This window comes from Pipistrellus hanaki (genome assembly GCF_964339955.1).
Source record: "Pipistrellus hanaki genome assembly, chromosome: 1".
Taxonomy (NCBI): Eukaryota; Metazoa; Chordata; class Mammalia; order Chiroptera; family Vespertilionidae; genus Pipistrellus; species Pipistrellus hanaki.
Window position 1 is genome coordinate 148,250,344 of NC_140503.1, and position 17,325 is coordinate 148,267,668.

At 39.6% G+C, this 17,325-nt stretch overlaps 1 protein-coding gene across 1 annotated transcript in view; it reads right to left on the reverse strand.

The window, feature by feature from the left end:
• DAPP1 (dual adaptor of phosphotyrosine and 3-phosphoinositides 1) overlaps positions 1 to 17,325 on the reverse strand; it is a 51,342-nt gene that overhangs the window by 17,522 nt on the left and 16,495 nt on the right. The window contains exons 2-3 of the mRNA XM_084884524.1: positions 15,382 to 15,504; positions 11,037 to 11,170 (exon numbers count right to left, since the gene is read on the reverse strand). Of these exons, the coding sequence (XP_084740650.1) occupies positions 11,037 to 11,170; positions 15,382 to 15,504 (257 nt within the window). The remainder of the gene's footprint in view (positions 1 to 11,036; positions 11,171 to 15,381; positions 15,505 to 17,325) is intronic.

Consider the following 17,325-nt stretch of genomic DNA (forward strand, 5'->3'; position numbering starts at 1 on the left):
TCTTCCTTTTTATTTTACTAGGGTTTCATACGACAGGTTGAAGATTGTGCTAGACACTGGGGTAGATTAAAGAATTCAGTAATTCAACAAATATTTACTGAGCTCTACTAAGTGTCAGGCACTTGTCTAGATACAATAGCAAACAAAGGAGGTATCACATCTACTCTGTGGCAGGGGAAACAGAAAAAAAAAAAAAAGAAAAAGAAAAAATAATATGTCAGGTGAGAGAAGTGCTTTGAACAAACTAATATAGAAGGTAAAGGAATAGAGAGCCCAGAGCATGGGTTTGGGTAGGGGTGATATTTATATGGGTGGTCAGAAAGACTCCTTTGAAAAGGTAATTTGAAAAAGTATAGGAAGCACAGACCTTGAATTGAAGTAAGAGAAAGGCAATGAGGAGAGAAAAATACCTGCTCTGTAATTATAAAACCCTAATGAATAATGATAAACCTACAAACAAAACAAAACCTTCCTACAGGGTTTGAGTACACATGGGATACTCGCTGCCCAAACACAGCTGCAGCCTCTGATACCTGGGCCCAGATAATGTGCTGCTGTCACGTGAAGAGGAGCATTGAGAAAAGCCATTGGTCCTGACCCCAGTAATGAATGGGAGACTCGGGTCTCCTTCTCTTTCTGCACTTAGCTCACGTCAGTGGCGTTGGGCACACAATGAAAATGGCCTTTTGCAGTTATCAGAAGGCCCATTCCCGCCCTGGCACATGGTCTGTGCTGTCTTTTGTCAATGCGATCCCTTCGTGAGAAAGACCGAGTCATATCAGGACAAGGAGCCGGTTACAGCGTTACAGTCAGAATGAAAGTGTCGACACCTAAATCAAGAGCAGCCGCTGTGCAGGCTCAGGGCTCTGTGAAGTCGTTAGATGGCAGATGCTTGACGAACCGGGGAGCTGGCACTATGTGACCTGCCCCAGAGAAACACCGCCGGTGACATGCCTGGCACCTCCCTGATGTCACGGAAAGAGCCAGCACGACCACCTGGTACCTGCTGACCTTGGACAATCATTCTAGCTTTTGTTTCCTCCTCTGACAAGTGAGAATAATTACCCTTTCTTCACAAGCTTGTTTTAGGCACCTGTAAAGAAGTGTTTGCCAAAGGTTTATATAAAACATGTTAGCTGTTATTCCACTTTGATATAGAGTATTTTAAAATCCTAAATGAAAGTCCAGGGTTCAGCATCTATGGGACAGTGGATTTTGGAATGTCAAGTGAAAAGGATAATGTGCGGCATTCTGCTGAGAATAACAGTGACAGTTGTCTGATAGCCTCTGACCACAATGCTGAGACATATTAGTGCCTCTTGGACCCTGTGGAGCACAGGGGGACTGGAGCCCAGGCATCAAGGCAGCTCACACATGAGAAGGAATGTGAAAGCCTATGCTTTCTCTTCAAAGTCGATGCCAACTTTTTATCCTGTTCCATATGAAAATATTTTTTAAATGATGCTCTAGAAAGATGCACCTAGTCAATTTTCTTTGTTGCATATAATCAGCATTCATACCTTCTAGCATATTCCTATTGGCTCTATTTTCTTATTGCTGCTGCAACAAATCACAAGCATAATGACGAAAAGTAACTCAGATTTATAATCTTACCATTCTGGACGTCAGAAGTCATTTCAGAGTGTGACTAACCTAAAAATCAAGGTATTGTCAGGCTGCTTCCCTCCTGGAGGCTCTGGAGGAGATTCCATTCCTTTGCCTGTTCTAGCTTCTAGAGGCTGCCTGCATTCCCTGACTGGTCGCCCTCCCCCTCCACCTTCTAAGCCAACAACAGCAGGTCCAGTCTTCTCATGCTGGTTCTCCCTCTGCTGCTTCTGTCCTTCGGTTATAAGGGCCCTGTGATTACACTGGGCCCACCTGGACAATCAAGGATTATCTCCCCATCTCAATGTCAGCTGATTAGTGGTTTTAATCAATCTGAAAGCTTAATTCCCTCTCTCCTTGTAACATAACTTATTCACAGGTCCAGGGAAAGACTTGTGCATCTTTGCGGGGCTGATATCCTGCCTACCAGTGTCAGTCCCGGGAAGGGGACAGCCATAGGGCCAGTTATGCTGCCATGTAAGCATCTCTGGGCCAGTGTTGCTCCCTGAACCTGCATTGCTTTAACTACTTGGTATTATAAAGCTGTTGCCTTTACAACAGGCGCATTTCCAAACCCTGTAAACCCTCAGAGCAGATATGATTCCAAATTTATCTTTGTATCCATACCTCTGTTTTATTTTTTAAAAAAATACATTTTATTGAGTTTTTACAGAGGAAGAGAGAGGGATAGAAAGCTAGAAACATCGATAAGAGAGAAACATCGATTAGCTGCTTCCTGCACACCCCCTACTGGGGATGAGCCTGCAACCAAGGTACGTGCCCTTGACCGGAATCGAACCCGGGATGTTTTAGTCTGCAGTCCGATGCTCTATCCACTGAGCCAACCCGGTTTCAGCTCCCTACCTCTTGATAGAGTTTCCGACATAATGACGTCTTGATGAGTGAATGAATGAACAAATAAATGAATGAATAAATGTCACAGTAATTCAGATTTAAGGCAGGAAAGAGCCTGGGATGGACCAGCCTCCAAAGTTCACAACCATCCTGGCCTGGGGCAAGAACAAAGCAATAACTTGAAGTGTGGCTCTCCATATCTTCATTGGCGGGACCCAAATTCTATTTTGTAAGCCTCTCCTAAAGTTTAACCAATAGATGCTAAACTGAAAGAAATGATATTAAGTCAACCAGGAAAGTAGAACTGACTATAAAAATTGATTTTAACTAGTAAGACCATGAAAGAGGTCAGACTGAATAGTACAATGAAAATAATGATAAACACCTTACAAAATGGCAACTCCTGCTGATAAAAACCTGGCCTCAAAGATAGGTCTCCTTCTTTGACCATTCTTCCCAGGAAGGGCCAATATACAGATTTGTTGGCATGGCTGCTGGGCTTATGATGATTTCTCCTTGTGTAGAGACTGTCCCATCCCAATACAGAAGCAGAGCCCCCTAGACCTGGCCCTCCCCCTGAATGCCTCCCCTGAACTGCACTCTCCGGACTCACTTCTTGGGGATCTGCTTAGTTACTTCTCTGGAGATAAGGTTCATTGCCTTCAATTTCTGAACTACATGAAGGAAACTGCTGCTTCCTGCCGTTGACATGAAACATGGTTTCAGAAACACTTGGTACATTTTTGAAGTGATCAGAGCAAGACCAAGGCAGGCATTTTAATATGTTAAAAGCTTCAGAGTTGCCATGATCACTGGAATGATTCCTTATGTTTTTCAACTTTGTCCTTAAATTCTGGGATGAAATACTAATATCCTTCCCCAAAATTTCATTTCTCTCCCTGTACTCCTCTTTTTTTAATTTTTTTTATTTTTAAATTCAGCTTGTCAGGGTTGGTTTACATGATCTTCAATCAAAAGAAACTTATATTGTTAAGCCACTGCAGACTCATTATAATTTCCACCCAAGGTTCAAGATAGTGCCTTGGCTCCATAGGAGAGGAACTCTGGACTAATAACATTTTTTTTAAAAAAAATTAACTCCAGGACTTGGCTAGAAGATTCAGATAAAAAAGCAACCAGAAGCAGGGCTGGTAGAAGAAGAAGAGCGAGGAATGTTAGCAACCACAGGTCTTGGGAACCTGGCAGCTAGTTTTACTTCAGTTTCTGAACTGCATGAAGGAGACTGTTGTTTCCCGCTTTGGACTGAATTGATTTCAGAAATGCTTGGTGGGAGTACATTTTTGAGGTGATCAGAAGAGGAATGAGACAGGTATTTTGATGTGCTTTGACTGAACTGTAGCTTACACAATACCTACTCTGTAATACTATGAGATTGCACTGAAGAGCTCATCTTACATCCCAGCAGGAAGAGTAAGAACAGTCTCCAGCCCAGGCGTTGGTTTGTGTCTGAAACAGAGTGCAGCGCAAGAGCACACATCGCTCCTGAAAGGGGAACTTTGGTTTTGAGTATTTCTTTCCTGCACTAAATCTAGTGCTTTACCCAGCAGGCTCCCCAGCTGGATGGTGAGATGTTTAAGGGTGATATCTGATTGTCAGTGGCTAACAAATGCCTGGTTCATAGTTGGCATCCGATATCTATTTGATGAATTATATTAAAATGAGATCATGCCCTAACTGGTTTGGCTTAGTGGATAGAGCATTGGGTTCCAGGTTCGATTCCGGTCGAGGGCATGTACCTTGGATGCAGGCACATCCCCAGTGGGGGGTGTGCAGGAGGCAGCAGATCTATGTTTCTCTCTCATCGATGTTTCTAAGTCTTTATCCTTCTCCCTTCCTCTCTGTTCAAAAATCAATAAAATATATTTTTTTAAAAATGAGATCACATCCTTCCATGTTTCGTTATTGACCTCAGGCTCAGAAAACTGGCTTATGCATGAGTTCCTCTGTCTCTTCCTGCCAATGGAAGTGGCTTTCTAGGTGGAGTTTATACGAATATTCAAGATTTGCCTCCATCATTTTTTGCAACCTGCTCTGCAAATGGACTATCACCCATCATAAAATGGTGCTAGTTCAACCACATTCATTTACATTAGAAGGAACTTAAAATTTGAAGAAGACATCATACATATTTGATAAATACACATTAAACTCTCCCTAAACTAACTCTTCATGATATACCAAAGAATGTATAGCTTTTGTGTATAGTATTATGGAATGAATTACTACAAAGGGACTTCATTAAGTAACAATAATGATTGAGTGTTTATGCCATGCTATGAATCATTCTAAATGTCTTACATGCCTAATCTCATTCAATCTTCACTGCAAGTCATGACCTTTTAAGGTATAAACTATTACACCATCAGCTCAATTTTATAACATGACGAAACTGAAGCTCAGGTGACACAACTTGCATGAGGACTCACAGCTGGTGAATGTTGGGACTGGAGTTGAGCTGGGAATTCAATTGTTTACTCATGATACCATATATCATTCTCAGCTCTGGTGGTCGCCACCATGAAAAACTCTGTATGGCATGTGAAATATTGTACTCTATTTATCATGGACAAGAGAGCAAATGTATAAATCAAAATTTAAAAACTGATTCTTTAGGAGGCAGCTTCAGTAAAGGATGTGTGAGTTTTTGCCTCAACATTTCTCACCAGGGCTTCTTTTTCATTTCTAAAGAAAAGATTAAATGGTCTCTTAGATCCCTGCTATTCTAACATCAGTAAATCTAGTTAAACTCCCCAATTGAGAAGCAAGAAATAGTAACTAAATTCATGTTCTATTTGTCAAAGACGTACAATATTCATTTGAAATTTTTTTCCCCTGGTACCATTTTATCTTTGTGTCTCATTTTTCTTATCCTCCATCAAACTTCCAATTTTATTTTACCTTCTTGTATTTACCAAGGCTGTTTTATAGCCTTTCTGGAGAGACATGAGAGGGGCCCAAGTATTTGGGAGATGTTTTCTAATCCTTCTTATTCTTTTTTAAGATTTCCTCTAGCATAACTTCTCAAATAGCAATACCTACAAAGACAGATGTTCAATCTGATTTACATTCTTTAGGACAATGGCTTCATATCACAAGCCAAAAATATGATTATAGACTTTAGAGACAGAGGGATAGAACTGACATAGGTATTGTAGCCTCACCATATTCTATAACATCCTATTATGTACTGTGGCAGAGATCCTTCCCATTCAAATCCGTTTAAGGGCATACTGCGCTGTGGCAATGCTATATCACAAGAGCAGTTTCAGGAGAGAGCAAAGCGAATGAAAAGGGTCTACACTTTAGCACTAGGTTAGTCTGTATTCCAACCTCAGCTCTGATGCTTACTAGGTGTGTAATCTTGGGCAAATGGCTTAACATCTCTGAGTTTTTATTTCCTCATTTGAAAATGGGACCACTTTACACATTATTGTGGGTGGTTCAGAAGATTAGGGAATTTTATATTTGTCACAATTTCTAGTAGAATGCCTAGAACTTAGTAAACACCCCACAAATGCTAGTTTCATTCTCTTTTTTGATTGCTTTTTTCTTTTTCAAAAAAACCTCATTATAAACTAATAAAACATGTATTTTTTGGCAAACATAAACTAAGAAGTGACTTCTGGTCGTGGTTTAGCGAAATTCCAAGTTGTCACTAATTATTTTCAGAAATGTCACACAATTCTTAAATTAAAAATAGTTTTAACTTAATTGTTTTAAAATGCTACCTGAGTAAAATGGCTGGTGTCACAAAATATAATAACAGCCATAGCAGTTATCAAGAGGTTGGGAATCCCCACATCAAAACAAAAAGAGAAGTGGAAATTTGACATTTAAGAAAGAACCAGATAGCATCTTTAAAACTGAGAACCAATTACTATAAAGGGTAAGTACAAACAAAGCATTTGACTAATATAATTTTTCATGCTGTTAGGTGATTAAAGTCACAACCTAGTAATTCCTATCATAAATCATATATGACAATTTTATGCACATAAGTATTGCAATAGAAAAAAAGGGTAACGGAAAGGTAATTTTTGTTCTAATAATATTTAGAATTTAATATAAAGAGAATTATCTATATTTTCAAGTCTATATTTTCTATAGGAAACTTAGTCAATCATCAGAGGATACGGTAAGAATTAATAATAATGGACCAAGGATTTAAGAAAATCTCAAAAGCATATAAAAAGTCTCAAAAGCTATTGGAGTTGAATTTAGAAGCCATGTACAAATATAAAGAGACAGTTCTATATAACATGTTAATATTACAAATGAATTCTGAATTTAATCATTACTGAGCATACATACAACACATAACATCATTCAAATTGTGCTTTGTATAAACTTTGGAGGTAAACGTTAACTGTCAGGAGTCCGCTGGTTGTGGGTTGCCATGCAAGCTGCAATGCAGGCACTGGTAATGCGATACCCAACATGAAATGTTATGGATAATTGTTATCATTGATTCTTTTATGTGTTGGGACATACCAGAGAAATAAAACTGACTAAAATCTCTCTTCTTATAGAGTTTACATACTAGTACAAAGACATTTTAAAGTGAAATATACAATATGTGAGAAGATAAAAGGACCATTGAGGAAAGTAAAGCAAAAGGGTACTTACATATCACTATTATATACTTGGGAAATTCTTGGATTTTGAAAACTGGAAATAGCTTAAGAGTGTTTATGGGAACTAATAAGGAAAAATTAGAGTGAACAGGAACATTAATGGAGATTAGAGAGATGAAATGCAGATTATAGCAAGGGAAAGGGGAAATTATGCTAAGAGAATCTTAGAGTTGTCAGGAAAGTTAGATCTTGTTTAGGGAATCTTTATTCTCCAGAGCAGGAAACAGAAATTCTTCAAGTTTAAAGATTAGGGAATAGAAATAGAATGAAAAGAAAGATATCTTAAAATAGTATATATACCTTTAGATTAATATGTTTACCTATCTTGACCACAAATATGTTTTTATGATCCAGAACCAAGTGTTTTGGGTTTTACTCAACTGAAGACATTAACTATAAATGAAAGGCAAAGGTGTAAGGTTGTTGGCTATTTGCAGATCTTCTCTATTATCCTCAGAGGTGGTGCCATCCCTGTCAGTGGATGAGTGTAAGAAAATCTCTCTTAAATAACTCACTCTCCAGGCCCTGCAGGGCGAGTCTGAATGGGGTCTGGGCTGAGAGGAGAAGCCTGAAATACCCTAGTTTAGTCTTTCCCATTCTGAGGATCTGGAGGTGAGAACCCTGGCAGGGCTTCATCCATTGGGCAGGCAAATGCTTCTCTAGTTTTATCTAACTAAAACTTTAAGAAGAATTTGCACTTAATCTAATGGTACACACAGAATCATCAGTCTGGATATCTCTCGATCTCTGATCAGAGTGAGCCAACACCAGAAGCCAATTTAAAAATAAAACACTGTACAACCCCCTTCAGTGCTCACAGCCCACAGGTAAGAAGGCTGGGCAATGGTTCGAGGCCACAATTTATTCTGGCATGGGAACACTATGAGAGGCCCACAGAGAAGGGCCCAACATAAATCCATTACCATGCTGCAGAAGGAGAGAGGAAGGTAGACAGAAAGAGAAAGAGAAACATCGATGTGAGAAACATTGATCAGTTCCCTCCTGCATGTGCCCTGACTGGGAATCGAACCCACCACCTTTTGGTGTACAGGTGATGCTCCAAAAAACTGAGCCACACCAGCCAGGGCCAGAAACCAACTCTTAAATGAACAAGAAGACACCTATTTTTAGAAGATGGCATCCAACTTTCCATTCACCATTCTTCAGAGGTCACAGTGCCTACTCTGTAGCTTCTGAGGACTTTCTGTCCTTGAGTCATCATGACTTCAGCACATTATCTAATTTCCTGGAGCCTATTATTCCCAGAGGGGAAAAATTGGAACTCTTGTCATGGCTTTGTTTTCATCTGGCTAGGACAGATAAGAAGGATATTTTATTTATTTATTTATTTATTTATTTATTTAATTTTATTTTATTTATTTATTTTTTTAATATACAGTGGTGCCTCGCATAACGAACGCCTCGCACAGCGAACTTTGGACAGGTTTTTCATGAAACCATCGGCCAAAAAGCAGAAAATGGATGAAGATGTGCAAGATTCGGTAGACTCTACTTAGTCTGTCTTAAAATTAAAAAAATGTGTGGTTTTTTTTTAAATTATGTTTTTAGATGTATCTAAATAAAAATATGTCATCTTAGCATATTTTTTTTTATGTCATCTTAGCATATTTTATGCTACAGAACGAATTATTTTTTTTAACATGTATTGTTATGGGAAAACGATTTTCACATAACGAACTTTTCACATAACAAGCTTGCTCCTGGAACGAATTAAGTTCGTTGTGAGGCACCACTGTATTTTATTGATTTTTATAAGTTATTTTTATAAGGATATTTTATAAGTTAGCAGAGTCCAACTCAAGAGCTAGAAACTAGTAAGTCAAATGCATATTTATCAGCACCAGGTTCCTGTAGCAGGGCTTCAAGTCGCAACAAATTCTCTATTGGATAATGAATAGAACAGAGGAGATGCAGGGAAGGGGATTAAAACTTAGTTTCCTGAATTTTATTACAGTCAATAAAATAATTATAACACTATAAAATAATGGTAAACATATAGCAGGCTTTAGCTTTGGAGAAAACTACTGTAGGAGTCAGGATTACACATCCTTACAATCCCTAATGCACTAATCATGAACCTCTTTTAGCTAGGTAAATGTATTTACAGGGTTTTTGGCATTGTCCCAAAATCACTGTCAATCTTAGGTGAGCCTCTTGCCTGGTGATTGGATCAGTACCACAAAGGTTCAACTAAAAAGCTCTGTATTCACTTTCTTCTTAAATTGTTTTGAAATCTGTTGGTAAGCAGAATTTCCCCCAACTTTGAGAAAATCCAGGAAAGCGTACAGAAAATGATTAAAGGGGTTGAAAATGGAGCCTAGGAGGCGAGTTTAGAAGAAGGGAACTGACTTTGTTTGGAGAAAGAAGAGAAAACTGGAAGATAATAATAATAATGGTTTTGAAGGCTACAAAGAGTTCCCCTAATAGTGATCCATTCATTTGTTCACCCAAAGTGCCATGCACTATATCAGGATCTGGGGGACATGGAGAAGGACAAAGATAGAAGCTGATGAAGTCTTTGGCTTCAGAAATCTCCTCTCCATTGCCAGTGACCAAGAGTCGAACAATACTAAGTTTCGGGTTGGACACAGTAGGAAATAAGTCAGAAATGAAGGGATTTGAGAAATTGAAATGCTTGCCAAGGCCCAAGTAGCAATGGAAATAAACACATCCTCACCTGCCATCTGTTTATGAGAACTACTTCTGGTTAAATGGTGAAGTAATTTTCAGGGCTGGCAGGGAGAATTTCCACCAGAAAAAATTATTATAGCTTCAATTTTATAGTTTGGGGTATTCTATTATAGGCCTTGTATGGTCAGTATTAAAGTTAGGCAAATATTTTGTGGTTTCCATTGTGCTTTCATCTCTACTTCACACTGCATGATTCATACCAGGGTCTATCCGGACCACAGAAATAGCAGAAAAGGAAGACAATGATGGTATCCCTTCCCACCACACTGAAATTAACAAAAAAGCCCCCTGGCCATGTTTACCAAGAAAACACTATGTACAAATTCACAGTAACCAGTTGTGTTGTCAAGTCGCGAGTTCCTCTGTGCCACAGGTTCTTGGAATTGCCAACTTTTGATTAACTGAGAATTACCATTTAGGGCATATAATAAAATTGTGACTCTATATTACAAATACATGGATGATCATTTACTTTATTTAAAAAGTATGGACAAAAAAAACTTTAGTAATTCAAATTCTAAGATAGTGTGTTTGTTTGGTTTTTAACTTTCATATTCTGCTTTGACTCTAACAACTCAAATAAACAAATTTAAAATGTTTTAGCCTTATGTAAGTCCAATTTAAAAACTTAAGATAAACCAAGACAAGACAAACAGAATTTTATGATGAAATGAAGGAATTGCTCAGGCCAGCGATCGCTAGTTAATATTTTCAATATTCAGTGATCTTTCTGAAAATTTAAATACAAATTACATTTTTAAGAAAACTCAAAATTATCTGTTATGGGTCTCTCCAATATGCAAACTACCCTGCCTAAAAATTGTGAGGCATCAAAAAGTTATTCTTATCTTTGTTCTTTCTATTTTTTAATTATATATATTATTATAAAGTGAATAGATAATTTTAAAGAAATTGTGTGCTTTTAATCAATCCTTTCAATAATATTCTGACAAAAATTATTGTTTTCACAAAGCACATTATTTTCTCCTAAAGACAATACTGAGATACACACAAATACAAATTTATGTATATAATTTATAAATGTAGCATATGGCACAGTAATTGGGAAAAACTTTCTAAATAAATCCGATTGCTTGTTATACCCACATAATTCAATAGAATTGACAAGTATTTCATTGAAATCCACCTGTTCCTCCTCCACCTGAAACAATGGTGCATAGATCAAGGATCTTTGTGTTCAGAGCTTACCTGTCTCGCTTCCAATCAGAGGCTGATTTGCAAAATGCTTGACAAAATCCTTCAAAGATGAGAATTCATTAAAGCCAAATTTAAATGAAAATCCGGTATATTCAACATGAAAGTGTTTGACAGAGTCTTTGGCTCTGAAAAGGAAAAATAAATGTTCAATATTATTATAATAAACTAGAAGCCTGGTCCATGAAAATTCATGCACTCGAGTGGGGGGGTATCCCTCAGCCTAGCCTGTGCCCTCTCAAGTTCAGGAGCCCTCGGGACATGTCCACCTGCCAGCTTAGGCATGCTCCCTGGAGGGTCAGGCCTAAGCTGGCAGTCAGACATCCCTCTGGTAGCCTGGGAGCACTTGGAGGTTGTCCGCATGATGGGTTAGGCCCGCTCCCCGGACCTAAGCCATTGTTGGACATCCTTAGTGCTGCCAAGGAGGCGGGAGACGTTCCCGTGCTCATAGCTGTCAGCCTGGCTTATGGCTGAGCGGAGCTCTCCCTATGGGAGTGTACTGACCACCAGGGGGCAGCTCCTGCATTGAGTGTCTGCCCCCTGGTGGTAAGCTCCTGTCATAGTGACTGGTCGTTCCCAGTCATTCTGCTATTAGGGTCAACTTGCATATTATCCTTTTATTATATAGGATGAGTATCATTTTTGAAGAAAAATAGTAACCTTATGTATTTCATATCAATAGTCAATCCCCTTAAAAACTGAGAATTATGACACAATCATAGACATAGTTTCTTTCGGCATAGTGTGCTTTTGTGAATTTTTCACTCTCGTAGAAGATAAGAGACAATTCTCCCTGTGCATTCTGTGACTTGTGGAAAAAGTCCTTGAACGTTAACATCCTTAAGGAGCAGGAATTTAATAAAAGCAGGGAAGAGAGATTATGGAAATGGCAGATCACATGTTCTCTTTCTCTGTCCCTGGCCCTCCTCTCTTACTTGTTTGGGAGTTGGTCTGAATTCAGCTTCTGTCACTTAATTAGTTATGTAAGGCCAGGCCTTTTTCTTCCTTGTCTGTTCCTCTGCCTACTGACTAAAATATAAAATTTCCTACATTGTCATTTTCCACCTCATTTTTGGAATGAGGCAGAGCATTAAATAAATTATAAATTACATATAGTATATATATTTGAATCCCACTATTCTTCTCTTCTCTGTACAGGGCGTGCCCTAACTTTCACGTGCTTCAGAAATTAGAATCAGCCCAGCTGGTGTAGCTCAGTGGTTGAGCGTTGACCTATGAACCAGGTGGTCATGATTCAATTCCCAGTCTGGGCACATGCTTGGGGTGCGGGCACGATCTCTAATGGAAGTCATGCAGGAGGCAGCCTATCAAAGATTGTCTCTCATCATTGATGTTATTATCTCTCCTTTCCTCTTCCTTTTTCTCTGAAGTCAATTAAAAAAAAAAAAAAAAAAAAAAAAAAAAGCCCTAACCAGTTTGGCTCAGTGGACAGAGCGTTGGCCTGCAGACTCAAGGGTTCCATGTTTGATTCTGGTCAAGGGCATGTACTTTGGCACCTGATGTATGTTTCTCTCTCATCGATGTTTCTAACTCTCTATCCCTCTCCCTTCCTTTCTGTAAAAAATCAAATTAGAATCATTACAATAAATCAAATTTTAAAAAAGAAATTAGAACCATCTGGAGACCTGGTTAAAACCCCAATTTCTGGGCCCTGATTCAGTAGGTCAAGGGTGGGGCCTGAGAATTTGCAGTCCTACCACATTCTTAGGTGATATTACTGGCCTGGGAACCACACCCTGAGATGAGCAATTCTCCTAGGAGTTTCCACTTTGTCCCTTAGCTCAGACAGTTCCCTCCACCTGCAACTTCTTCCCCTTTGTTTTGGATCAAGTGTCCATTCAAATGCCACCAACTCCATCAAGTATTGCAAGACTTGTCCAGCTTGTGTTACTTGCTTTTTCTCTTCTCAACATTACAAGCACTTATTTGCTTTCTTTCGTGCAATTTACCACATTCTACTTTGCACTGAGGTATCTGGAAATGTCTTATTATTAATATGAAGCTACATTTCCTAAGATCAAGTTCTTTGAATCCTCTATAACACTTGTCAAAGACGGTTGATACACAGTAGATGTTCTTCAATATTTATTTATTATCCTGAGCTGGTCCATAGCTCCTGTCACCTCTGCCAGTGGGTTTTTGTTTCTTTAGAGAATTTCCAAGTGCTAGTAATGGAAATGAATGATTTATATTTAAAATTGTATATAGATGGAATATATATGCCATCGCCTTGTAAGGAGCTTATGATCCATTTGTTCAGATGAGACATATATAAGTGAAAAGTTAACATTTTTTTGATCCCATAATTCCACAGGTTTGTTTGAGATTTGGGATAGATCCATGCAATCGTCAGCAGTATAACCACTTTTAACATTTGTTGTGGATCAAAAAAAGCACAATTCCTGCTTTCACCTAAGCAGAATTTTATTTTTTGATAATTTTCTCAAAAATGTTGTTATTTAGAAAATTTGTAAAGAAAACGCAGCAGGGCAACATAAAAATGTTAATGAATGTGTATGTTTTTCTGTGACATACAGAAAAACATATTTTTCCTACCTATTTCTCCCACTCCCCTTAAAGAGGCCTGTAGACTGTCACTGATTCCGGGAAAGGAGGGTGGGCAGGCAGCAGTCCAACGTGGCCCCAAGGTTCTCATGTCCCGGAACACACCCTCTTTTTCCCAATTGTTCAACACAACACCTAAACACTGCTCTAAAGGCGTTTTGCAGATAGTGAAGTCCCAAGACAGGTGACTTTAAAATAATGGGATTGTCTGACCTAATCACATGAGAGGACGTCAGAGAAACATGTACTAGCTGGTCTAGGAAAAAGCAAACATCCATGTGAACTGCCTACGGGGCCACTTGGCAAGGAACTATGGGTGACCTCTAGGAGCTAAGAGTAGTCCTTGGCTCATAGCTATGGGGCAATGGGGACTTAGTCCTATGGAATCAAGGAAATGAATGAAGAGAAAAGGAGAGAATGAAAGAAGAGGACTCTGAGCCCCAGATAAGCCACAGCCTTCACCAGCACCTTTATTTCACCCTGGTAGGAGCCTGAGCAGAGTCCAGCTCTATATATCATGCTCTAAGTCCAAAGAGAAAATGAGAAGATACGTTAATTCTTGGTTTTTCAGCTCATAGAAGAAGCCTGTCATAAATTATGCAGGGGAATATGTTTATAGCGAGTTTTTTTTTCCCTATTAAAGAGAGAGAGGAAGGGAGAGAGAGAGAGAGGGAGGGAGGGAGGGAGAGAGAGAGGGAGGGAGGGAGGGAGAGAGAGAGAGAGAGAGAGAGAGAGAGAGAGAGAGAGAGAGAGAGAGAGAGAGAGATTAAAAAACAAAAGTTGCTGATCTGGATAGAAAAGAGGGTTTAGAGAGAAAGGAGTATAGATGTTGCTACTGAGTTGGTGGCAAGGTTTTCTCTTTTCTCTCCTGCACCAGGTGAAGCAGGAGAGAAAAGAGAAAACCTTATTGTGAGGGATCAGTGATCAACATGAGGAACTGCAACATGAAGGTAGAAGGTGGCATCAAAGAAACAGGAATAAAATAGTAACAGTTTGAGATTATTGAGTAGGCGGCCAAGGCAATTTCATGGAGTCCTCACACGCCTGGTCCAAGCCAGGGCAACTGCCCATGAGCCCACAAAGACTTGCTACCTGGCAACCGAAGGCTATGTGACAGATGCTGCCTAAGAACCAGGACTCCCCTGGCTTATCTCTTGGCAAAGTCAACTCCTCTGATAAGAAGGCCATCCAGGAGAAAGGGGTGGGGAGAGAGTCCCTGGGGGGGACTGGGCAATCACTGTTTTTAGTGTGCTTGGTAGGGAGGGACTAGGTTGATTTTGTGAGCATCCAGGGGAAATGGAACCTGAGAAAGAAGGTCAGTGATTATGAAAGCTGCACAGCCACAAATCACTCTGATTTTCCAGGAAGTAGAAAATATTAAAGGGACACGAGGCCAGCATTCAGGGATCTGGATTCCGGTGCTCTTTGTATCTTTGGTTTATTGGGTATAAGGTCGTTTACCACTTCAGGTTTCTGTTTCTTTATCAGTCAAGCCAACAGTTTTGGTTGCCAACTCTCGGGCCTCACGCACCACCAGCGGTCCTTCCTCTCTAACATTTTTTACCTGCCGGTGGAAGGAGCAACAATGTGCTTTAACAGTCTCCCCACTTGGCGTTTGGAATCCTTAGATGGGCTGGTCTACCAAGAACCAAGAGGATTTTGTTATCTGGCTATTTGAGTGTGATGATAAAGTCAATGGCCACGTGGCTAAGAAACGGGACCACGCTGAATTCAGAATTATTAAGCATCATACCTCACGGAGAGAGAGTACAACCCGGTCCTTTCGTTGCTGTCCCTCAGGAGGTAGCTGCCGTCACATCCATTTGAGAGGAGAAGAGCCTCGGCTGCGTGGCGGGTGAGGTTGCCGTGATACCACCTAGGAAAGAGAGAAAGTGCTTTCACTCAGGGCAAACCCAAGGCGACTCTTCTCTCACTGGCTTTTCTGCTCCGAGACTACCTCAGCAATAGTCCCCACATAGGTAGCCAGGAGATAGGAAAATTCCTGGGTGTGGCTACAGCGGGGAGCAGAGAGTTACTAGCAAAGTGTGAGGGGTTCAATTTGTACTCTGAAAATTCATATGTTCAAGACCCAATCCCCAAACCGGAGAATGTGACCTTATTTGGAAATAAGGTATTTAGCAAGTTATGAGATCATTAGCATGGGCCCTATTCAATATGACCGGTGTCCTCTCATAAAAAGGGGACATTTGGGCATGTAAATAGTGAGAGTGCCATGTGAATTTGAAGATGACCATCCACAAGTCTAGGAGGGAGGGTTGGAGCATCCTTCCCTCACAACCCTCAGTAGGAACCAACCTCATGGACACCTTGATTTCAGGCTTCTAACCTCCAGAACTGTGAGGTGGTACTTTGTCGTGGTGGTAGCAAGATAAACATACAAAATTACATCGTAAACAGGAAATATTTTAAAAGTCCCAAGTCAAAAATAATAGTCAGAGTGGGCTTTGGTCAATTTCCTCTTTCGTTTGTTTTCTCTCGCAATCTCTCTTGCAAGTGTGGTACCACCTTTTGCAGTGGGAAAGACCATTGGGCTTTTCTACTAGAGTCCATTGTCATGAGTGAAATGAAGTTGAGTATAAGGATTTCAGATGTTTTATACAAGATGCAAGACCCATCTCCTATTGTTTCTAACTGAAAAATATCTAAAGAGCTAGGAATGTCCCAAGGAGATTCAAACTGATCTATGGGTTAAAAATAAAAGTCATTTTAGAAAAGGTAACATATGTCCATGGTAAAAGAAAAAAAAATGCTAAATACTTTTCAAAAGAAGACAGTGAAAATAAAGCTTTTTTTCTCACCCATAAGCTTCAGTTCCTTTACCCAGAGGACACTGATCCTTTACCCAGAGGACACTGATGCTAAGCATTTTCCTGTGTTTTCTCCCAAGAGATATCCTTGTACCTAGAGCGGCCATTTTCATTCAGTGTGCAACCAGAATTTTTAAAACATCCAGTACCTGACTATTTAGTCAGAGGTACTGACCTCTTTTCTTTTAAATTGTCAAATAAAATAATGACAACAGCCAACACAATAGGCATCTAGTGTGAATGCCCTGTCTTAAACCATAAATATATAGGTCATATAATAAATATAGGTCATATAATACAGTTCCATATTATTGGTCATGTTGCAAAATAAGGTTGCATCTGGTTGGTTAATTCTTTTTATTTTTATTGATTTCAGAGACGAAGGGAGAGGGAGAGATAGAAACATCAATGATGGAGAGAATAATTGATCAGCTGCCTCCTGCACGCACCCAACTGGGGATCGAGTTCACAGACTTGGCATGTGCCCTGACCAAAAATTAAACCATGACCACTGAGCCAAACCGGTTTTGGCAGCAAATATACTTTTTGATATACCACAAAATTTTAGTAATTAGTTTAAGTGTGTCATGAGATGAAAAGGTAGAAAATTATTCATTGAGAGGCATTCAAATATGTCCTCTCTCCTAACTCCATGGAAATAGAGCCTTCTAGACACACTCTTCTGCACCTTGCTCTTATTGCCTTAATGATTTGGTGGAGGCAGTCTGGGTTGGTGATTAAGATGTAGCTTCTGGAGCAGGTTATAACTCTTACTAGCTGTACATGTTACATAACTAATCTAAACCTCAGCTTTCTCACCTCTAAAATAGGATTAATAATAGTCACACCTCGCCGAAACCGGTTTGGCT